Source organism: Pinus tabuliformis, chromosome J (genome assembly GCF_031772625.1).
Source record: "Pinus tabuliformis cultivar Carrire ecotype Pingquan chromosome J, CPIR1, whole genome shotgun sequence".
Taxonomy (NCBI): domain Eukaryota; kingdom Viridiplantae; phylum Streptophyta; class Pinopsida; order Pinales; family Pinaceae; genus Pinus; species Pinus tabuliformis.
The window spans coordinates 1,649,697,758-1,649,722,261 of record NC_142295.1 but is presented as its reverse complement, the minus strand read 5'-3'; the positions used below and the strand labels follow the sequence as shown (position 1 = coordinate 1,649,722,261).

Sequence of the window (24,504 nt, the reverse complement as noted above, 5' to 3'; positions counted from 1 at the left end):
CATAATGGTTAACATTTTTTTATGTTATTCTTTTCACTTTATCTCTTTCTTTTTTTCCCGAGGAAAAATTGCAATTTTCTATTATATAAAGAAAATTACATCTCTGCGGCAATATATGAAAATTACATCTCTGCGGCATATATGTTGCAGATGCATGTGCGGCATATGCATATGTTGGGACGTAGCCATCAAAAAATATTTCTTACAAAAATACCCTTCACTTTATCCCTATCCCTTTCATAATCATTAGAAATTAATTTTAATATAACATTCTTAAAAAATCATAATAAAATCAAAAAATAGTTCTTACAAGAATACCCTTCACTTTATCCCTATCCCCTTCATAGTCCTTAGAAATTAATTTTAATATAACCTTCTTAAAAAAATCATAATAAAATTCATGAACCATTTAGAGATGCGCAAAGCATTCGCTATTATTATAAGCATAGAAGTTACAATTCTATCCATTTATTGTAATTAATGTACACTTTTTATTGTTTCATTTAAACACAGCAAGCGAGCAGCGATGATCTATGTACACAATCAGTGTGAATTGTATACAAGATTTGAGAATGAAAACAAAATGTGTGACTACCATAATAAATTGTTTTATCATTTAATCTCGGGTTAATTCATGTTGTCATAAGCAAAACATATGATCTCTCATCTTTCTTTCAAAGTTGTGAGATTACATGTTCAACTCTTTTTTATCCCTTTGCAATTAGACTCCATAATCAAAACCGACAATTTATACCATTCGCCATCCATGAAAAGTGAGAAAATACTCCAAAAAAATTTCTTTGAAAATTTAAAAAAAAAAAAATCACCATATATGAATCACATTACAAAACTTGGACCCAATGAGTAAGCAAGAACCGAGATGTCCCGTATTGACCATGGACAGAGTGAAAAGTCCCTAGATCCACCCACTCCTCAAGTGTAATCAATAAATGCTAAGCATGTCATTTCAGTGAATCAAACACGGGTGGTGAGGGAGTTAACAACCCACCTCAACCATTCGGTCCACCCTTACTTGAAAACACTTACAAAACTTAAAACATTGTTATTTATAAATTGAAAGGCATGTCTCCTAACATTCCCCTTATCCTATGTTTATACACTTTCTCAACACTTCTACCTTTCAAACCAGCAGTGAATCAAACATGGGTGGTGAGGGAGTTAACAGCCCACCTCAACCATTCGGTCCACCCTTACTTGAAAACACTTACAAAACTTAAAACGTTGTTATCTATAAATTGAAAGGCATGTCTCCTAACATTCCCCTTATCCTATGTTTATACACTTTCTCACCACTTCTACATTTCAAACCAGCAAAACATGTCATCTCTGAACCATGCAATTGTCCCCAAGTAAGGACTCCCCTAAGACTTATTTGCACCCATTTGTTTTTCCTCGTATAATTAAGGGATCTTTGTTAGCCTAAATATTTCTTTATTAGGTTCCCTTGGGAAGTTTAGGAATATCTAAAAAGGAAGGTATAAAATCAAAATCCAAAACTAGAGCATCAATAATTCATGTAAAAACCTCAAGAAATCTGCCTAAACTCAACAAATCATTGAAGACGCAAAATGCATAGAACCCAAAACCTTAATACAAAACTAGCCTACAAACAAAAGGTCAAAAGCAATCAATACATTTGCCAAATGTAACTAGTACAAGTTGTAACCAAAGCTTCAATACTTGTGGACGTACCTAAGAAGGATAATTAATGCACTAGAATGTAGCTAGGAAGGAACCTAAAAGGAATAATGAAAGATAATTAATGTACTAGGATGTAGCTAGGAAGGTACTTAAAAGGAATAATGAATGTAATATGGTCATAATTATAAAATAAAGCCCACTAGGTATGTCCACCCTGGAGTTAAACGTATTGAATATAACAATGTATTGAAAATAATAATGAGGAATAGTTACCATGGACCTCTAGGAATATCCATGTGAATGCATATAAACATGAATATTGTTGTATTGAGATATGATGGAGATTGTATTGTAACAAACATGGCTTGTGGGGTGAATCCCTTCATAAGGAGTAATTGATTGTGTTACCCAATCTTAAGAATTTTTTTTATATATTCTAGTGTGAAACTAAGAGTTTGTCTTTTATCTACGAAGGCTCACAAGAAGTAAAAGTATAGTGTGGGAGGGGAAAAAATACTTTGCAGTATAAAGTAGGAGGGGAAAAAATACTTCGCAAAAAATTAAAGGCAATAAATAGAGCATCGACATTTGGATCTATTTTGTGAAGCTTTCTATGCAGAATTTGATGAAACACATTGCCAGTCCGAGTTCCTCCCAAAAATACCCAATTTCTAATAGAGTGTTCAAATCAGATTCAAGGAAGTGAAGATATTGTCGAATTGACATCATCACTTTTAGGGGTTTTTTGTGATTGCAAGTTTTGCGAAGCATGTACCTTTTGACAAAGCACCCAGAATGCAGCCAGACGAATCCCACGAGAAGCACTGTGATTGTGGCATTCCATATTTGGGGTTATAATAGGGAACCAAAGAAATATGGAAAAAGTTAACAATGTTCAATTGCAATTCTTGTGGCATGATTATGAACCAGATTACAACAAAATCAGTGCCATTAGATGCAAAGCATCTGTGGCATTCAGAATTGGGGTCATAATAGTGAATCATAGAAGTTACACCCATTTCAAGTTGAAATTCTTGTAATGTGATTATCTCTCTATTAATGAACCTAATTGCAATAGGACCAATGCCATTAGATGCAAAGGGGTTGTATCATCATTTCCAAGATGGCATCATAAAATCCTTTATGAGCATTATAAAAAATACAAGACCATATAAAATTCGACAACTCAAAACCCTAGGCACCAAAAGGAGCTACATTTAAAGTAAGCGTTTTACACAAAACCTTAGTTCTCTTTTCAAACTTTTCCAAGCACAATGTCTTTTACATGACAAGCTGATGTCCTAGTATTAAAGAATTCATTAAGGGTTTTGAGGAACCAATTCCAATCACACGGGGAACATGCACATACTTAAATCTAAGGTATAACGCTACGATCACTTGACACTGAGGAAATGCTGAGAATTCTAGATGCAGGATATGAAAAGGTTTTTTTAGACAAGTGTTCATGCCAAGAAGGATAAAGAGGGCATTAAGGGTTTATGTTCATGTGCAAACCCCCTCTTACAAGTTCACGGATGTCTTCAGCGGGAGAAGGTCATTATTTCTATAAATCGTAGCACACCACACAACTTCATTTAATGTGAACTTCGCTAAAATATTGTAGGTCCCTACCAAACATATCTACAGCTAATAGGTGGAGGGTGATAATGTGCAAATATTTTAAGATTTGATGATTAAAATGGATAAATATGTTTTGCATGAAATCAATGTTATGAATATGGATCACATACATATTCTGATTGGATATCCTTGGATGGAATCAGCGAGTACAATTAATATAAATGTGTACAAGAAGTTTTTCAAGCTTCAGAGGCGCTCTCCAGCCCAGTATGGAAGAGATATTGTAATGTTAGGTTATGTTATGTAAACATTTTGACTCCGTCAAATTACATTACTATATATATATATATATAAAAACATTTTGACTATGTCAAATTACATAAAAATAAAAATAAAATTAACAAAATTATCAATTATTAATAATTAAACCAACCTAGATCCATCTTGACTCCGGATCTACCAAGTGCTGAGAGGGATCAAAGAGATTTGATCCCTCTCGGCGCTTGGTAGATCCGGGAGTTAAGATGGATCTAAGCTTCAATACAAGAAAAAGAAAATCACATTACAGGATATTTACCATATTAAACAAGTACCAAAGGAGACTCCTGAAGAAGTCCAGGCAAGAAAACTAATCGCAGCACCTACAAACACATCAAATGAAAATTCTACAGATGAATGAGAAGAAGAGTCTACGAAAGCATCCGAAGGAGAGCCCCAAGAAGGGCATCAAAAGGAAGAATAATCTACAGAGTTTATACTAACGGGTCAAAGAGTTTAAAACCAATAGCTAAGGTAGTTGCAAATCACCACCACGAAAAACAACAATCATCAAGGCAAGACTGTAAGCATTAACAAAACTTGTTTTGGACCACCCAGTACACAGAACAAGAAGTAATGAGTGGAGATATCAGACTTGCAAAACAGCAGCAGGGCACGAAAGGAACAACCATAATCAAGATCCAAGTGGCAAGGCAGAAGTTGGACCCCATGTCTGAATTTCATTAGAATGGGCAGATGCTCATGTTTGGTACCAGTTGACTACATTGGTTAACAAATCATATTACATGGTTTACGTTCATGTTTCATCCTTGAAACATGTGATGGGAGATGGAATGTAAAGTACCTACAGAGGATAATTAATATAATATTAAGTACCTAGGGAGGTACTTAAAGGGGGTAATTATGTAATGCAGATATAAGTATACTCATGAGAGAGTATCGTTGTATTGAGATATGTTAAGGATTCTATTATAACAAGCATTATGAACTGATTACTTCAATAAGAAGTAATTGATGATGTTACCCTATATTAAGGGTTTCCTCTATATTCTTGTGTCCATTCTCGTGTAAAGTGAAGGGTTTTTATCTTTTACCCACTAAGGTTTACCACAATCGGTGTTTCCCATCGACTGATCAAATTTTGCTACTGACATGTGGGTAAGTTTGGTTTCATCCAAGGGCTCACATCAATACACACATCAAGATGCCATCGACCATGCCTTGCACATACCAATAGCCAATTTTATTGAGTTTCATTTACACCTTCAGGTGCCAAAGTTCCTAATGAGGGTTGTATTATATTGCCTCCATGGTCGTTCTTAAATGATTCAGGCTGCCAACCATTTCCAACACATCCTTCAACCAACCCTCCTCTTCCTGTCCTCTCCTCTCAGTTGCCCTGCTCTCTTCTTAATGAACAAATTGGGTTCTTCCTTAGGAAGGGGGTTTTCAAGCAACCACTTCAGTAACTGGAAGCTGTCATTTGAACCTGAGAAAGAAGTTGGCTTCTCTCAACTCATTCCTTTAACTTAAAAGAATCAAAATAAATCACTGATCTTTCCAGATTATCACTAATTTGAACATAATTTAGTAACTTCATTGATTGAAACTATTACAATATCATCCAGTGTTTGATTAGCCATCAAATGGATGTTCAGCACTGCTTTTCTTCAAGAGTTTACTTGCGATCACTTCCCACTTTTATTTTCTGTACAGTTTCATTAGTTGGTAAATTCCCCCTCTTAATGGATCTCTACTTTGACGGTGGTGCTGGAATGGGGTTTCTTTCACTAGCGTATCTCGTCTTTTCTTTGGCTTCCAAATTGTATAATCGATTCCTTGTAAACTGAAACAAATTCCATTCTCCATATTAAGTGGAATTACTTCCTTGTAAAGTATCTCTGTTACCTCCACATGTAAGCTCCTTTTATATTGATTCAACTGCAAGTTGCAGCCATTTCACTTATGACACCTTACTCTCTCAGGTAGCCATTTTCTTCACCTTGGGGCAATAATTATGATAATCATACCACAGTCCCATGGTTTGAGAAAGAAAACTAACTAAAATTTGAAATTAAACATGAAAAAGAGACTAATTCTATGTTGCAAATATATCCATCATAATTAACTAATTCAATGCAATCAAAACTTTTCAACGCTTGTTATACACAACTATTTTATCCTTTTATATGAAGTTTTCTTCCCACGCCTATCCAAACAGAATGCTTCAAGCCATAGTCCTGACTACTGCAAAATATACATCAGCATACAAAAACACATATACTCAGAAAAATAAAGAATCTAGGATCCACCTTAAGTTACTGTGCAATATCCATAAGATTACAATGAACAAAAATGTGTATCTAACTATCCCTTAAACCTGATTGACAATAACTCCATTACATGCATCAAACGCCATGAAAGTTCAAAGTAAATACATGATAGAACTGACTTGTTTATTGTTTGAAATCATGATTTGGTGACCTTCAGCTTATGGTAAAAATGTGACCACAGATTTTCCAGAACAGAACACTAACATCTCCCACAGTTCTCTACAGAAGGAACTGAGAGCAATTTTGAGAAATTTTCTTTAAATAACACTAACTATAGGACAAGAAGGCAGGAACCTAGAATTACTAAAAGATACTCACGAAACAATTATACTTTCCAGCTGTGATCAGGTTGCTTTGTATATCGTATATCTCTACTGTGCAGTGCTGTACCGAAGATGTTGCTCATAAAAGTCTATCAGCTGTAAGGTTGGTAGAGGATGAATTAGATGCTGTAGAATTAATAGAGAAGTACAACAGTTTGAAGCAAACACATTAACAAATTGTACAAAAATAATTAACAGGGCAAGGAACAAGGCAAATGTCAGCACATGCAATATAAACCAATAGGTATATAATTAAAAAAGGATGGAATAAAATATCACTTACCAACAATGGGTTATTTGCCCTCAAGAACTTGTTGTCGACCACCACCTCTTGGCCGTCAGCTCTGTCAATATAACACTGAACAATTATTTGAAAACCCGTGCTTCATGAAATAAATTCTATAACATCTTAAAAATTGCATTCCAAAGAGTTTTTGCATATTCTGTAAACCATAAAAGATAATTTTCTACAAGTATGTGAACTGCTGTTCAGTGTGAGAAATAAATACTCCACACTCAAAGTGGTATCCTTTTATCTTACCCATGTAGCAGTAAAATCCAGTTTTCTCTTCTTCATTGTTTCTTCTTAAATGCTCTTCTCATTGCCAAAGACCAAAAGTACATTCATAATCTCATTTCAAAGTTCTCTGATAGTTATTACTCACTCTAGGTTTCCCTGGTCAATATTAAATATGCAGATTAAACAACTTGCTTATTTCATGGCAAAAGTAATTCTTTCACAAGGATGATGTCATCACAAATAATTTTGATAGGAATCAACAATATATGTAGCGTTTGGGAAAATGGGCTTGACTGGCCCCAACATTCCAGGGAGTTGAATAGAAGACTGCATAACATACAATTACACTAGATAAGTTTCCCAACATAATATAAATTTACACAAGATAGGTTTCCCCCATTGGAGTCGGGCTATATATAATATTAGCATTTATAGTGAATAAAAGGTAAATAATCATGATACATCAAAAACAATAAATTTCCCTAGAAAGCATTATATTGAAAGGTGGGGTTGAATTCTTTCAATCATTCCCATCCATGATCGCTGACCTGCGCAACATTATGAAGGGCAGAGTAATACGCCTAATGGAAAAAGTCCAAATCACAAGAAATGAAATAACTTCAGAAAGGGCACACCCTTGGTATTTCCTGACAATTTGTATTTTCTGTGTTCTTGAATCTTGTTAACTTCACAATATTGGGCCAATATCAGTAAATAAGTATGAATAAAATAGAAAGAAATGAAGACATAAATAAATTATTTTAATGTCCACAAATGAAAACTTCAGTCAATGGGACTCAAGCAACAATGGCAATGCGAGATTGAGTAAGGCAGCCCCAAAAAGGAATAGTAAGTTTATGTTCAACAACTGCTAACAACAATGAAAAGAATTTAAAAGCTGATCACATACAAACATGGAAATATCAAGTACAAAAAGAGTTAAAAGAAAACTAAAACACTTCCTGTGTACAAACTGAATTAGTTTTACATCTTAGGTCAAAATTCTATTTCATATTTTACTTCTACATTTTTAATTGTACTATAAACATCAGAGGTTCTGTATTACTCTGATTTTTCAGATAATCAAGCACAAACACATTTATGATGTATATTCTCTGATTTGTCATTCCAGGTTACATGTTACACCCCACCAAACTTGCAGATAGTCCGGTAAACATCTCAGCTCTAGATAGCCTCAGCAAAGGGCACCCCCCATTCAGTATAGCCAGGGTTCCATCACAGCTTTCCTCGACCTGGCCTTGGACATTAGGAGAGCTGGGCTCCCCCTCTCCTGCCCTCCTTCCAACAACTAAACTAACAACAATGAAAAGAATTTAAAAGCTGATCACATACAAACATGGAAATATCAAGTACAAAAAGAGTTAAAAGAAAACTAAAACACTTCCTGTGTACAAACTGATTTAGTTTTACATCTTAGGTCAAAATTCTATTTGATATTTCACTTCTACATTTTTAATTGTGCTATAAACATCAGAGGTTCTGTATTACTCTGATTTTTCAGATAATCAAGCACAAACACATTTATGATATATGTTCTCTGATTTTTTATTCCAGATTACATGTTACACTCCGATGGGGAGATTCTCTATGGGTCTGCATACTCATCCTCAGCAACCAGCTCCAGCACTTCTTTATATTATCGCTTTTGATCTACATTGAATGCTTTTTCACATCTTTCTCTGTACTTATACGTCTCAGTTCTTATGCTTCTTTATTAGCTTTATTAGCTTTTTAGCTAGTTGTTAGTTGTTAGTAACAAGCTTTCATCCTCTGTTTTTGATAATAATCTAGAAGCTGCTTTCACATACTCACATTTGTACTTTGGTCCTTGGATGTACTTTTCCGTCCCATTTCCTACTTCTATGATCATCCATCTAACATCAATAAAATAATCTTATCTATCTGATCAAATCCAGACCAAACTCACCTTTTCGGGGTTAATACACTCACAATTGGGCACAATCAGGAGCACAATGAAGCCAATTCACCAATATCTCAAATTCTGCAGACTAAGTGCAGCAGACTCTAACTCACAAAATTAAAACCAAAATATGCTACAGCAACATAAATGGCCAAACATCACTCGGAGTGGGCACAAGAGCTAGATTTCACAATCATAAGGAAAAATGTCTAATCATTCTCATTAAGAGAACTTAAACCACCTTTATGGATTTACAGTCTGCACCACTGCTCTACTACTCTGGCTCTGGGTCAGCTCTCGGTCAGCTCCCATCTCTGGCTATGGACTCCCTATCCTGACTCTGACAACAACAATGCCTTCTACTTCCTTCGTTGACTGTCCAGCTTCTTCAGACCCTTGATCTTGCTCCTGCATCTTGTATCAAACCTGGCTCTTATCTTCCTCCTGAAATCCGGGTCCCTTTCTCTCTTCCGCTTCCACTCCAACCTTCAAATTTTTTGTCTCTTCAATTTCATTGTGACCAATGACCATCATACCCATTCTTATCATTTCAACTTCCACCATAACCTTTCACTATTCCCAGCACACTCCCTACTGCACATGCCCATTGTGCATGCATCATGCTGTTCTTTCAATCCTGTGGCATCCTCCGCAAACCCAATGACCTCATCTTTCCACACACTCCCTTCCTCAGATTGTTGGGTATTTCCTTTTTGTGCCTAAACAACACACTACACTTTTCCTTTGTTGCACTTGCTAACACCCTGATTGATTTCTTCAACATCATATTTTAGTGCCCATCTTATTTTTCTCATGGGTACATTACAGGATGGATTGGTTGGTCAGGCCATCCATGAAGCATTGAATTTAGGGGTTGATGATAGGACAGCTTATTGCACAGGTCAAACATATTTACAGGTACATATGATGGACAGAGTTTTAATAGCACAGGTGCCCCATATTTGCAGGTTAGGTCTGATATTGAGAGCAACTATGGGAGGTTGAGGACCCCCCAAGCAGTACGGTCAGGTTCAAATTTTAAGCAAATCTGAGAAGTTGTTACTTTTAACAAATTCTATTTTTAGCAGTGTTTGAAAGTGGTCCCATTGACCCAAATCAGAGATTTGCCCATGGTTCAAGTTTCATCTGATTCCAAAGTGGTGCTATTTTAGCAGTGTGTTTTAGCAAGGTGACTCTACTTTTGGACACCCAATACGGCATACAACATTATTGTCAAATTTCTGAACATTCCTAAGCACTTTCAAATTTTTGGGACTGGTTGCATTTCGGCATGTCGAGAGGTTACTCAGTGGGCCCTTGAGTTATAATTTTGGGATGTTATAAGCCTTGAAATGTTCTCACAAAACTTCAGATGGTGTGCCCTCCTTGATAAGCTGGTGCAGCTTCCTTAAGCCTTATGCACTACCATTCTAAGGCTAAAACCCTACTCACCCTCTTGGGAAGCCACTTACTGATTTTTGAGATTCAAATAATTAGCCTGTGAGGAGGTAACTAATTGTGACACGGTTGTCCTTAATTGATATTTCTTAGCATTTTCCTTCCTAATATTAGGAGGTTACTAATTGTGACACGGTTGACCTTAATTGCTATTTCTAAGTGTTTCCTTCCTAAAATTAGCCTAGTCCACCGCCCTATTTTTTATCGTTACCTATTCGTACTCTGAAATTAGGGGATTCTCTTCTTAAAACAATTTTACAGCCTTGTTTAGGCATGATAAAAGTGCATTAAAATGGAAAATTAGCCATATACAAGTATATCTTCTCTTGCAGGTGGCACTGGGAGAGTGGCATTGGGAGCTAGCACTGAGAAAATTATGGTAGTTGGATTTGAGATTGCAGCGTTGTGACTCTATCTATCATATTTTGCAAAGGAGGATCAGGGTATCTTCGAGAAATCTTCTATGTTCAGACGTGTCAAGGAGTGCTGATCATCCTGTAGTCCCTTTGTAATAAACAAAATCAAGTTTTTGGGCAACATCTCTTCTGTCTTTTCCAAGAAGTTATCAATCTATAATTTTCATAGACTTTACTTGCTTTCAGTTTTATCTTGATAGAATTTTAGCAGTAGGAAAAGGATAATTTTGTCCTTCCTATTCCCTTTTCTTCAATACATCTTCTTAACTCCATAAGGCACTGATTGATATGTTTAGTCTTTGATTATTTACATAAACACAAAACCACTTCTTTATCTAGAAATTTGTGCATTTTAGGGATCTTACACAAAAACCAGGCAGTCTTTGCTAGATTTATTCAATTTTTTGTTAAATTTCAAACTTGACTTGCTTTAATTTCCTTTTTTATGCAAAAATAAAGAGGAACCTTTTCTCAATTTCTGTGCACTGGAAAAATATAATACATTTAAAAGCATAAAAAATACTTTAAAACAGCATTTATTTTAGCAAAGACAGCATTAAAACAGTCATTAGCTTGCTGTAATTTCTGTTTTGCACCTTAATTTATCATTTATCCACATACACTTTAATTGGAATTCACGCCCATAGCTTGGACTAGTTTCTGCATTGTTTTCTGTCAATTTTTTACATTTGGGGACGAGTTTTAGATTGCTGTATTAAAATGCCAGAATAATACAGAACAACAAAATTTATTTTGTTTTAATGTTTCGAGTATTAGCACTTTAAAACATTTTGGGATACCCCCTTGAAGTTAGCAAGCACTAACTTCGAAGTTAAAGGAGATAAGTGAGCTGACAGTAGTCTATTTTCTAATATTATCCAGATTTCTCTAAGTTTGCAAGGTGGGAATTCCCAAGCGATAACAGCGCCCATGTTACAACTTTTGTCAGTCTCCCCTGTGTCATGTCCATCTATTCAGTGCTTGCCTATGATGCTTGCATGTGTCATGCTTGCCTAGTACAATCGCGCACTTAGCAATTTCAATGATGGTCTTGCATCACAATTAGACCTTTCCACAAAGAAACTTTTTGCATACCTGCAATGACAACATTTTATCTTTGTCCCAAGTCCTTGTATACCTGTTTTCTAGTTCCAGAGCTATATCTACAAAGAAAATATATACAAGTTTGCATTGCATATGCAGTGCAATAAATCCTTTAGCAACAATGCATATTCATTATGCTCTCCATAGAAACTAATTTTCTGAGGGAAAAAAGACTTCAGCTTTTTGGGATCTCCCTCCATTAGCAGCATTTTATAGATTCCCATAAACCTTATAGTCAAATAATCAATGTTATAGAGACATGCATAGCTGAGGTTGGCTAATACCCTATAATCCACATTTTCTGTACAACCAATGGAGATAAAATGCCCCTAGGTTGGATGGAATGTACCATGTCATGCCTCCTTTGTCGAGAGCATCTTGAGTCCATAGAGACCGGGTAGCCACACAGCACAAGAAACCCAAATGCTTGAAAAAGACAAGGAATTCATAGCTTAAACAATCTCCACCTAAACCCTCACCCCAATCACGCATATGAAAGACAGTTTAACCCTGTATTTTAATTGTTATGAAAAACAAACTTTTCACTTTGACTTCGTGGACATCATCTCAACTGCGGCTGGTGTCTTTAACCTGTAGGCACCCGTTTCCCACCTCTCAGCAATATGTAGGCACTTGTTCTGCTGGTGTGTAACATTCTCTTGCACGTGAACAGTTATAAAGGCATGGGAAATTGCAAGACTTGATTTTCATAAAGAGCAAACAGTTTTTCAACTATGAGCACTGGTTTTCTTTGAGGGCAGCATGTCAATTGTGATGTACCTAATTAACAATAAGCAACCTTAATTAAGTAATCATTGATATTCATCAAGGCTGAGGGCAAATTGGCAAGGGAAAACAAGTATTCTGTCTGAAATGGGTACTTAGATAAAGATAAGATATATAATTTTATTATCCAACAAATGGCTAGAATTGTAAGTTAATAAGTTAATGGGACTCAAAGGTACCTCAAGTTTAAGTACAATAGAGAAGTGTGAAAGCATCTCCTATTGCTATTCTATCAAAAGAAAAAAAATGGTAGAAAAAGCACCAAGTACCTAGAAAAACAGAAGTAAAAAATAAGAAGTGCAGAAACAAAACTGTGGCAGGTAATATAAAGAGAAGGTTCCAAGACACGTTTGATCTATAGGTAAAGAGTGAATGAGGGAGAGAGTACAAGGATTCTCAAACGAATCATCAATCACTGCAAAGGGCCAACATGCTACCTGATAATTTCAACTAGAGAACTCCTAGGATCTATGGGACATGGTAGGGAAAGAGTGAATGAGGGAGAGCATACAAGGATTCTCAAACAAATCATCAATCACTGCAAAGGGCCAACATGCTACCTGATAATTTCAACTAGAGAACTAGGATCTAGGGGACATGGTTGTGTAATCGTGGAAGAAGCCTTAGATTGAAGAGGCCAGTCACTCCTAAAACCCAAGGTCGAGTGGAAGAATCTCTAAATGGAAAACTGTCTTTTCAAATGAACGTTGGGAATAGTACTCTAAGTAAAGAGAGGCTTAGAGTCCAACTCTGACACCCACCTAGAATTGGTTTGTTTGCCAACCTAGGGGTGCTCATCTTGGGGTCTAGAAATAGTCCATAACGGATCATTATATAATTTGTTATCTATATTGGTACATTTGGGGTTTAAAATTTGGAAGAATTGGTTTGCAAGGCCCATTTAGGGTCAGGCTCCAATTTGGTGATTTTGGATCCAAAACTTCCAAAGCCAGTTTGAAGCATCAAACGACACTTTTTGGGGCCAAAACTTTGCAAGCTTAGCTCCCATACCCACAAGGTTTCTCTACTCATTGAAAGCTTCCCAACAATGCAAAAATCATCTATGTATTCCTTCTGCAAGTTGACCTACCCTATTGACCATCTTGGTATCAACTGGATGCCACATCAATCCCCATTATTCACACTTGTGGGGCTAGACATGTGGACTTTCAAGAACATTCTAGAGGGTCCAAAACGCTAACACTAGTTGTGGCATGGGGTAAGCAAAAACCCTAACCCTAAATAGCTATCAAGCTATGTTGAATTTTGGGCCACTACGAAAGGAAGGGGTTCCATTCTTTTGGTATTGTTATAGTTCCATAGTTGAGCAAAGCATCTAGGAGTGAGAAATTGAAACAAGATATTGAAGCTTAATAAAGGAGGTAAAGCATTCAATACCAATGATGCATGCCACAATGTCCATGGCAATTCCATAGTGAATGCTCATTTATGTGTACTTGCACTTCATAACTAAGAAAAAGAAAGTGCAGCATAGGCCTCACCTTCTAGCTAGGCTTTCCCCTATATTGAGGTTCCCGAGTTGCACCTTGTGATCATTTGTGTGAATGTTGTGTTCATTTGCATATTGTTTTCATTTTGATTTTACTAATTTCTATAATTTAGAGTGCTACGCTAGCAATATTAAATTTGAGATCTAAGGTAATAAATTCAATAATAAAAGATACAAAACTATTGTAACAACCACTATGACAAACTATTCTGTTAACTTTAGGTATGTTCTATGCTTAGAGCAATTTATTTAGATTTTCACAGTTAGCTCCATATCTTTTCCAGATTAGCAATCACATTAGCATTAACTGCAGATAGAACATAAACATAAATCGCAGAAGACAAGCCAAGACAAGAGGACACAAGATGTGGCGCTAGCCAGATACAAACCCCAATGTGGGGAAACCCTTGATCAATTCTTCTTATAATGTTCTTCAATAGTTCAACAGAGAGAGAGAGATAGTACATTTACAACGGAAGTCAACACTTTGACTTATCTAGATAAGAGCATAGATCATCTCTAAGAAGATGATACATGAGATCAGTTGAAGACATGTTGCTTCAACTGATTCTCCAAGGTGACTCCTTCACCTATCGTTGTGCTGCATTTCGTAATCATGTTGCACCTCACCGTGCTACACCCATCATCACTATGTTGCATCTCATCATGCTTCATTAATCATGACTGTACCCATCACTGTACTGCATTATGTGCCATTGCTGCACCATGTTGCCATACTGACCTGTGTGTTGGTTGCATCTTGCTTGTTTGTTATCCCTAGCTTGCTTGTTGTCCCTAGCATGCTTGTCCTTTGCATGCTTGTGGTTGCATGCTAGTTCAACAATTCCGGCTTCTACCCTCTGTGTCAGCTTTCCTGGTTGTTCCTGTTGTTCCCGGCAGTTCCAGCTATTCCCGGCAATTCCGACAGTTCACAGCAGCTCCAGCAATTTCGGCTATTCCCGGCAGTTCCGATAGTTCCAGCTTTTCCCAGCAGTTCTCGGCAGTTCTAGCTTTTTCCGGCAGTTCCGGCTTCTCCCGACAGTTCCGGCAGATCCAGCTTCTCCCAACAGTTCTGGCAATTCCGGCTTTTCCCGGCAATTCCGGCTATTCCCGGCAGTTCCAGCAGTTCTGACTTTTCCCGACAGTTCCGGCAATTTCGGCTTTTCCCGACAGTTTCGACAATTTCGGCTTTTCTGCCCTTTGGATCAAGGCAACATTATTCCTTAGGATCTCTCCTCCTACCAAAACCCAAAGACAAGTAGAGAGAGGAAGAGATCCCAAGTGTGTTGAAATGACTTGAAGGCCACCTCTATTTATACTAAAACGTTGAGCACATGTGGGGTTTATTTGGTTCTTGGCTGACCTTGACGAGTTGTTCCATAACACAAATAAATTCATATCTCCATGAATACTTATCGGAATCGGATGATCTTCAGATCAATCCTACACCTCTCGATGAGAGGGATACAAGAAAAATATCAGCTTCCATTAATAAGATGACCCACATGGAGTTTGGCCCTAGTTGCCAATTTTAACATATTTCAACAAAATATCCATGGCAGTTTACAAATCATAATGGTTTCGGAGCATTTTTCCTTGGGGTTTTGCTAGAAATTGCAAGATCCAAGAATTGGCTTAAGAATGAAGTCTCAAAACCCTAGTCATGGCAAACGTGTATAGTCGTAATAACCTCAAGATCAACAATAGGATAGATTTTTGAATCTATAAGAATAAGTCATTGATATCTCTTGCAACATGGCCCTCCTAATGGTGGCTCTAGAGAACAAGTTTGGACCTTTTTGGCAAGGTTGTTGGCTCTCACTCAAAAGTTGGATTGGACGAGAAATTCGGAGATAATAAAGACCCAGAAAATTAGTTGAGAAAACTACCATAGAAATAGAAACCAAGTTTCAATGTCATCACCTCTTCAAAATTTCCATTTCAAATGGAAGCAAAAGCCAGCATAGAACTCTACTAAGGTGAGATTATTGTTGTTAAATTGAATGAATGCTTGCAATAATTACAAGTTTAGTTCAATGTCCATAACATAGGAAAAGAGCAAAAGATTTAATTTTCCCAATTGATATTAAAGTGTCATGCACTAAGCTAGTGGGAAAGCCACATAGAGACACTTAAGATAGTGATCAATCTCTCAAGAAATAAGTCAAATGCATTTAAAACTCTCATCCAATCCCAATTCTACCATATTGGGTATGTAGCAAACTCATGGAATCATTGGTATCACTTTAAGCGCAGGCAAGGGAAAAGTGTACAAAAGTGCATCACTAAATTCTAAAAATTACAATTATGTTGAGTATATGTCCCAGGAACCCAAACATATTCCTCAAGTATTTGAGGTTTCAACATAGTCATTTACAAAAGAAAGTAATACTCTTTAAACCTAGGAAAGTGGATGAAGCATATGTGTAAGCATGGTATTTGGAGATTATAAGCAATAACAAAGCACAGCCAAGTGGTTCCAAACAAAAAGACCACAAACATGCTTCCAAGGAAGGAAAGAAGAACTGAAAGGGAAAGGGAAAGAAAACAACATCCACAAAACATCAATGCAAGGATCCAAACAGCCACTACACAATTGTAATATTGATGGTCACACGAAAATAATTGTTGGAAGCTATATCCAAGGTTGAGTGCAAAGAGTTGCAAGAAGGATGCCAAAAAAAAGAACCTACTAGCCATGTATTTAGTGAAGAAATTTCAACCCCCACTCCGATTATCAGTTTTCCTTATCACTCCATGCATTTAGTTTTAAATCCACGTATGATAAAAATTCTTAAATCTGGAAATGACAATATTTTCTGAAAACACAGATTTAAAGATTTCACAACTGCTGAAATTGCATAAAATAAAACACAACAAAATTATGGCAACCACACACAAAAAATAACACAGTGATTTTTGGTCAATGTGACCCTGGAAAAGCCCCCTACAACTCTTGGGGAAAACCAATTTAAGAGCTCTTCTTTAATTCTGAAAATGCTTTTACAAAGAAATTGAAATACACAGTAAAAATTCCAGCAACCACAAATTACAACTTATCTTGATTTTCGTGCTTGAACTCCACCTCGAAGATCGTGCCAATCAGTGAACAACCAAAACAGAAATTTTTACAGCAATAAAACAACATTAAATGTTGTATGGCTTGCCTCGAAAAATGTGCCCAGAACTTGTTGTACTGACTATATGGACCGTGTGGATTTCAGCAATACGGCTGCCTCGAAATTCATGCCCAAATCTGCTTCAAAATTCATGCCCTTGATGCTGTCCCTCTTCCTCGATCTCTGTGTTGTCCCTCTTTCTCTTGATGTACGGCTTTGCCTTGGGATGTGTGCCAATAAATGTTGTCCAAATTTGTTGAGATATATTCTTGCTGCTCTCCTTCACTTCCTCACTGCTCAGAAATTTTCTCCTTGCTCTCTTTTCTCTCTCTCAAATGCTCATGAAAGAATGAATTGATCTTTTTCTCTTCTCTTCTCCTTTTATTCTCTAGATGTCCTTTTGGGTTACCGTAAGATCTAATGGTTGAGATTCATTTAGATCTAGGGATGAGAATAAATGTGCCTTAAATTCTCACTTTCTATTTTAATACTCACCCACTTAAATAAAGACCCACTTAGCCTTTTATTTCCATAGTCACTTTTTCACTTTCTAATTCTTCATTGACTTCAATAAAGTCACCTTTAAATTAGAATGTCACTTTACCACTTATAAAGTCACTTTTAAATTAGAATGTAACTTTACCACTTATAAAGTCACTTTTAAATTAAATTGACTTTACCACTTATAAAGTCACTTTAGGAGAAAAGTAAAAAATAAATTTGGACACTTTTCCCTAGGCCAAAGATCAAAGCCTCAGGGAACCACTTGTCCTCTAGTGCCCAAATTTTAACACTCCCTCTTACCGAGGAAAGTGTTCCTCACCACTCCCATCTTGTCTTTGAAGTAGACATGCTTGCCCTGTGGAAAGGCTTTGGTGAAAATCTCTGCTACCTGCTCATTTGTGGAAATGTACTCAAGCTTGATAGCTCCCTTTTGGACATAGTCTCTAATGAAGTGATACTTGATCTCAATATGCTTTGACTTGTCATGAAAAACTGGATTCTCCGTGAGTTTTATGCAACTCTGATTATCACAGTAAATTACTGAAGGTCTCAATGCCTGACCAAATAGACCAAACAACATCTTGCGAAGCCATATGGCCTCACAACTAGCCAAACTAGTAGCCATATACTCTGCCTCAGTTGAGCTCAATGCAACTGACTGTTGTTTCCGGCTGATCCACCACACAATTGTCGAACCCAACCCAAAACAGCACCTGGAAGTACTATTCCTATCTGCAGCACAACCTGCCCAATCTGAATCCGTGTACCCTACCAGTCTCACTCCATCACACTGTCTATAATCCAAACCAAAATCCACAGTCCCCTGCAAGTAACGAAGAATGTGTTTTTCAGCCATGCAGTACACTCTCTTGGGCTCACGCATGAACTGACTCATAGTGTTAACTGCAAAACATATATCTGGTCGAGTGTTGACCAAATACATCAAACAACCAATCAGCTGTTTGTATAGAGTAGGATCCACCAACTCGAAATCCAGAAGCGTGAAGCTTCTTCCAGTTAGTGATCATAGGTGTAAACATGGGTTTGCAGTCCTCCATGTGCAATCTGCTAAGAATATCCACAATGTACTTCCCTTGATGCCCCTCCTCCTACCACACCTCCAATCCCAAAAAATAATGCATCAAGCCAATACCCTTCATCTCAAACTTGGAAGCAAGATCTCTCTTGCAGCCCTCAATGAGTCTCTCTGCACCAGTGATGAGCAAGCCATCAACATACAACATCAGAATCAGAGTCTCCTCACCCACCACAATGAAGTATAGGTTCGGATCAGCCTTACTCTTTGTGAAACCCAACTACTGCAAGTATGTATCAATCCTAGAGTACCAAGCTTTGGGATCTTGCTTCAGGCCATAGAGTTCCTTTTTCAATCTGCACACATGGGACTCCTTCCCATGAACCTCAAAGCCCTGCGGCTGCTCAATATAAACCTCCTCCTGAATGAAGCCATCGACAAATGTGATCTTCACATCCATCTGGTGGATCTTCCAACCCATCTCTGTTGCAATCGATATAATGGAGCGAATAGATGTATATCGAGCTACAAGAGCGAAGGTCTCCTCATAGTCAACTCCCTCTACCTGTGAAAACCCTCTCGCCACAAATCGAGCCTTGAACTTCTCGATGTTGCCATCTGCAGCATGCTTTCTCTTGTAGAGCCATCTGGAAGTAACAACTGATTTACCTTCAAACCTCGGCGCTACCTCCCATACATCTTTCTTCATAATAGAAGAATACTCCTCCATCATGACCTCTCTCCAGACCTGTTGGATGGCTGCCTCCTCATAACTAGAAGGCTCAGAGTCAACAATGCTTGTTACCAATGCCATGTAACTACAAAACCGCTCAAGTGGTTTACTCTCTCTAACCTGTCTCTTTGGCCCAGCAACTGATGTGGCCTCGCACAAGGTATCTTGAAGCCACTTGGGCTTCTTCTTCCCTGAGGATACTTGTCCCACTGGAGTGAAAGAATCCTCATCATCATCAGAAGCCTGAACTCCTGAAGGCCTGCCAACTGACCTCATGCCTGAATCCGTGCCTATAGAAGCTAAAGTACTATGCGAATTGTCCATTAGTAGACTACCCTGTGAACTACTCTGTGGACTGCCCTGCATGTTGCCTGAAGAACCACCCACCTGACTCTAAGAGCCATTGCTCACTCATGGACCTAACACTGTAATCAATGTACCTCTTGATCCCTGACCACTAGATCCTTGTGACTGACTCAACTGCTCCTAAGGGTCTAGTGACTCTAGATACTCTAACTCTCGTGACCTCTTGAAAGCTCTCTCCTCCTCGAACTTCACATCCTGCATGACAACCACTTTCCTCTACGCAGGAATATAAATCTGATAAGCTTTCAAGGTCTCGCTATAACCCACAAATATGCCCTTGTCTGTAGTGGGCTCTAGCTTGGTACTGTTCTCCTTAGGGACATAGGAATATGTAAGGCACCCAAAGATACAAAAGTGCCCAACATCAAGCTTCTTACCAGGAAAAGCCTCCTCCGGAGTCACATTCCCCAAGGCACGATGTGGACTCTTGTTCTGCAAGTACACAGTAGTGTTGTAGGCCTTTGCTCACAAAAATAAGGGTTTAGGCAGCACCTGCAATGGATTTGTTCTTCCTCTCTGCAACCCCATTCTGTTGGGGGTAGTAAGGAACTGTGAACTCCCTCCTAATGCTTGCCTCATCACAAAAATCAACAAACTCACCAAGGGTATACTCCCCTCCATTGTCCGACCTAAGGACCTTGATCTTCCTACCTGTCTGGGATTCCACAAGAGCTTTGAACTCTTGAAACCGCTTGAAGACATCACTCTTGGTCTTCAAGAAATAAATCCAGGTCTTCCTGGAGTGGTTATCAATGAATAAAACATAGTACTCATAGCCACTCAAGGATACATGAGACATCTGACCACTCACATCGGTATGAATCAACTCACCTTTAAATTAGAATGTAACTTTACCACTTATAAAGTCACTTTTAAATTAGAATGTAACTTTACCACTTATAAAGTCACTTTTAAATTAAATTGACTTTACCACTTATGAAGTCACTTTAGGAGAAAAGTAAAAAATAAATTTGGACACTTTTCCCTAGGCCGAAAATCAAAGCCTTAGGGAACCACTTGTCCTCTGGTACCCAAATTTTAACATTTAGGCTCTCAAATAGTGAGTAACTTGAATTTTGATGAAAATATTTTCTGCACTATAATGCAAAAGGAGGTGAACCTTGGTAGCCCTCATCATAAGGAAAAGGAGGAGTTGTTGAAACTCTTCCATATTAAGGTCCAGGGGAAGAAGACAAAGGTGAATGCTCTATTAGATTTCAATTCACAAACCAACCTCATAGCAAAAGATCTAGTCAACAAGATTGTATTGGAAGTTCATGATCATCCTAACCCATATCCACTAGGATGAGTAAATAAGAATGAGGAGCTCAAGGTTGCTAGACAGTGCAAGATCAAATTTGTTAAAAGTGCAAATTAGTGGAGACACATGTGGTACCACGCTATGTGTGTGGTGTGTAGTGTTCAGAAGCCCCAACATGTATATGAGGGATACAATCTTCATGAGGAGAGCAACCAATACCCCCTAACCTAGGATGGGAAGTCTTTCATCATCAAAGCGCACAAAGGTAAATGCACAATATCTTTGGTCAGTGCTAACTAAGACAATAAATTGATCAATTCTAGTAGAAAGTTTGCATTACTTTCTTAAAATAAAATCAACCACGTGAGAAATCAAAAAACCTAAAGGCATATCTAGAGGTGTTACACCTCATATTGAATGAAGCTCCACTTTCTGATTTTCATCATAATTGTGGAGATTTGCAACTGGTAACTTCGAGCATTACACTGACTTGGGGTGATCCATCTTGATGAACCCCTTTCTCTTCACGGCATTAAATCATTTTATGGAGGTTTTTGGATTGGGGACTCCCACTTCTCCTTGCTTGAATGATTGTGCTTTCTTGTTTGGTGGTCCTTGTTGAAATATGTAACTAGGTTTGGTCTTCATAATGACGTATGTATAATGTAATCATGATTTTATGTATTTGATGTAAAGAAGAAAAAGAAATTTATTATTGTCATTCTTGATGCATGGTTTTCATGCTTACGGTTATTTTATTTAGATCAAGCACCCATTGAGTGCTTCTAGGGCGTGTCATTAAGTCAACAAGTCAATTGAGTCATTGTCATGTATGGAAGACCCTTTTGGGCGTGTTGTATATTGTAAAAAAAACAGAAGTGTCAAATAAACCCTCCAAGACCTTGTCAACAAGCAAAGATAAAGTCAGCCTTCATAAGAGGACAAGTCGGCTAGCAACAATTCGACCTAGAAGAAGAAGCATATATATTAGAGGCTTTGACCTCACTTGAAGGACACTCACCACTCACACGAGAGATTCGATCAAGCAAGAGAAAGAGACCAAAAAGGGTACGAAGAAGTGGAGGACTAGAAGAGGAAGAAGAAAGCGGAATTTTGGATTGTTTCTGGGCTATTTCCTTCACACGTGCGAAGAAAACTAGGGCACCTACTGTAGCAGCTAAGACCGAATTGCAGAAGTCGAGTTAGGGCATCAATTGGCATACCTTGCAAGTCGAGTTTCCAAGAAGAAAGGATCAATTCAAGCGAAGGAGAAAAGAGGAAGAAATCACCATCTTTCCCACATGTGCAAGAGCTAGGGTTTCTGCAGAAGAAACTGCTGGGGGCGAAAAAACTGTTGGGGATCGAAGTTGCAGAAGAAACTGTTAGGGTCGAAGTTGCAGAAGTTGTTGGGGTCAAAGTTGCTAGAGAAGTTGTTGGAAGGAAAAGCTCATCAAGGAGGAAGGATTGACTTGGTCTTGGAGGGGACTTTGACAAGGGTCTTAGGTCTTGGAATTCGTCATTTGAAGTTCTATAAGAAGAGAAGAGTTCTTGTGGGTTTTCCTCTCAAGAGGAGAGGTTTTGGCCCTGGCTTATAGCCTATATCTTGTGTCCTCTTGTCTTATTTGTTTGGTAGTTGTTTGATGATAGAGAACACTAATATTAATCAAGTGAAAGAAGAAGCTAATCAAATTAGGTAACAATACATCACACGCAGTTATCAAAGTATGAGAAATCATCTATTTAGTTGCCCCTAGATTTCTCAACATGGAATCAGAGATAAGGTGACAAGTCAAGAAAAGGCAGCGTGAAGATCATCAATTGAAGAAGGACACACAAGGACTAAGTAGAAGGACTAATCCACCCATCATCTTGAAGTAAGGAATTAAGGAGCATCAAGGACTACCCATCTCATTTCAAGGATCATATCATCTAGAAGGATCAACACATTGTGGAAGAAGAAGAGCTCAAATATCCCTACCTCACTCAAAGGAGTCTACATTGGAAGCACCTTGGGAAGCCTCCACATTTCACATTATCATCCAAAGAAGCAAGAAGAAGAATTACCATCATCGTCAAAGAAATCAAGGTGATTTCCCTCTCTTTGAAGGAAGGATCACATCTCAAGTATATTTGAAGAAAGACATCTCTAAAAGAAGAAGTATCGTCATCCTCACGGAAGCAAACATCATCAATCATCATCAAAATCAAGAAGGCATCAAGTTGAAGATATCACCATCCAAGGAGCATCTTCACTTGACAAGTAAATATCCTTATATCTATGTATGAACCTACTATCAAAATGACTTCATTTTGCAAGGAAAGCAATAAATTGGTTGGGTCATCAAATTTTCTTGCATGGAAGAAGAGAATTGATTTAATCCTTATAGAGAATGAAGTTGTTGAATATGTAAAGGGCTCCATCTCGAAACCATCACAAGAGCAAGCTCAAGCATTATTGAAGTATATGAAAGGGGAAATAAGGGCTCAATCAAGGATTCAACCAAGGATCCTTATAGAAACAGTCAAGGATTCACTCATCCCCTATGTAGCAAAGATGGAGACATCGAAGGAAATCAATGAAAAGGAACTGTTTTTCATAAGCACTGTTGGAGAAGTCATATCATTGAGAACCGACATATACAGGAAGAAGATATCAAAGGAAGAAGGAATATCCTCATACCTTATGAGGGTGTCAGAAATAAGAGACCAACTACAAGAGTTAGGGGAAATAATGCCTCAAAGAAATGACCATCGTTGTGCTCAATGCACTACCTAATAAAAGGGGCAACTTTGTGTTAAGTATTTATGGAGAGAAGGAAGCCACTCCATTTAGTGAACTTTGGTCACTATGTAAGACTGAAGAAACTAGGTTGAAGGCAAAAAGCAATGTTGTATCATATGAACAAGTTCATGCATATGTGGCCATGGCTAGGAGAAAAGGAAAGTTTGGTCCTCAGAAAAAGAAGAAGATTGATATGTCAAAAATACAATGTTATGAGTGTAATGAATATGGGCACTACAAAAGGAATTTCCCCAAACTCAAGAAGGAAAACAAGAAGAGAAAGGAAAAAAATGAAGCCCATATCACCGAAGAAATAGAAGAACCTAAAAATAAGAAATCGAAGGAGGAAGTGAAAGATCTCTACTATGAATAAGATAATCTCCATGGTTCTTTTCGGTTATAAAAATAATAGAAAGCATCACAAGTATGTAGGATGCATTAAAACAAGATAGAGATGACATTGTCATAGAAGCTTGGAAGGATCGCTGAAGTAGAAGTCTACATGGTCATAAAAATAAAAGTAGCTTATGGCATCTCCATTAGAAGCATATAAGGGCAACCGAAGTAGCAGTATATATGGATGGAAGAAATTCATTTACCATGATAGAAGATAAAGAAAGGTCTTCATACATCATCATTAGAAAGGGACATTTACAGAATGAGGATCATCGATATCCTCCACTAGAATCTTTATAAGAAGGTTCACCTCTACTCGGAAGAAGCAAGTGTCTCGCTTGGGATCCATTGTTTAGAAGGATGATGGTATGGCGACAAAAAAGTGCAACATGT

General features: G+C 37.7%; 1 protein-coding gene across 1 annotated transcript in view; it reads right to left on the bottom strand.

Moving 5' to 3' along the window:
* Positions 1 to 5,815: 5,815 nt before the first annotated feature.
* Positions 5,816 to 24,504, bottom strand: part of LOC149233871 (chromo domain-containing protein LHP1-like) — a 55,580-nt gene continuing 36,891 nt past the window's right edge. Inside the window, exons 5-6 of the mRNA XM_089379874.1 lie at positions 6,462 to 6,522; positions 5,816 to 6,274 (exon numbers count right to left, since the gene is read on the bottom strand). Of these exons, the coding sequence (XP_089236000.1) occupies positions 6,227 to 6,274; positions 6,462 to 6,522 (109 nt within the window). The 3' untranslated portion in view covers positions 5,816 to 6,226. The remainder of the gene's footprint in view (positions 6,275 to 6,461; positions 6,523 to 24,504) is intronic.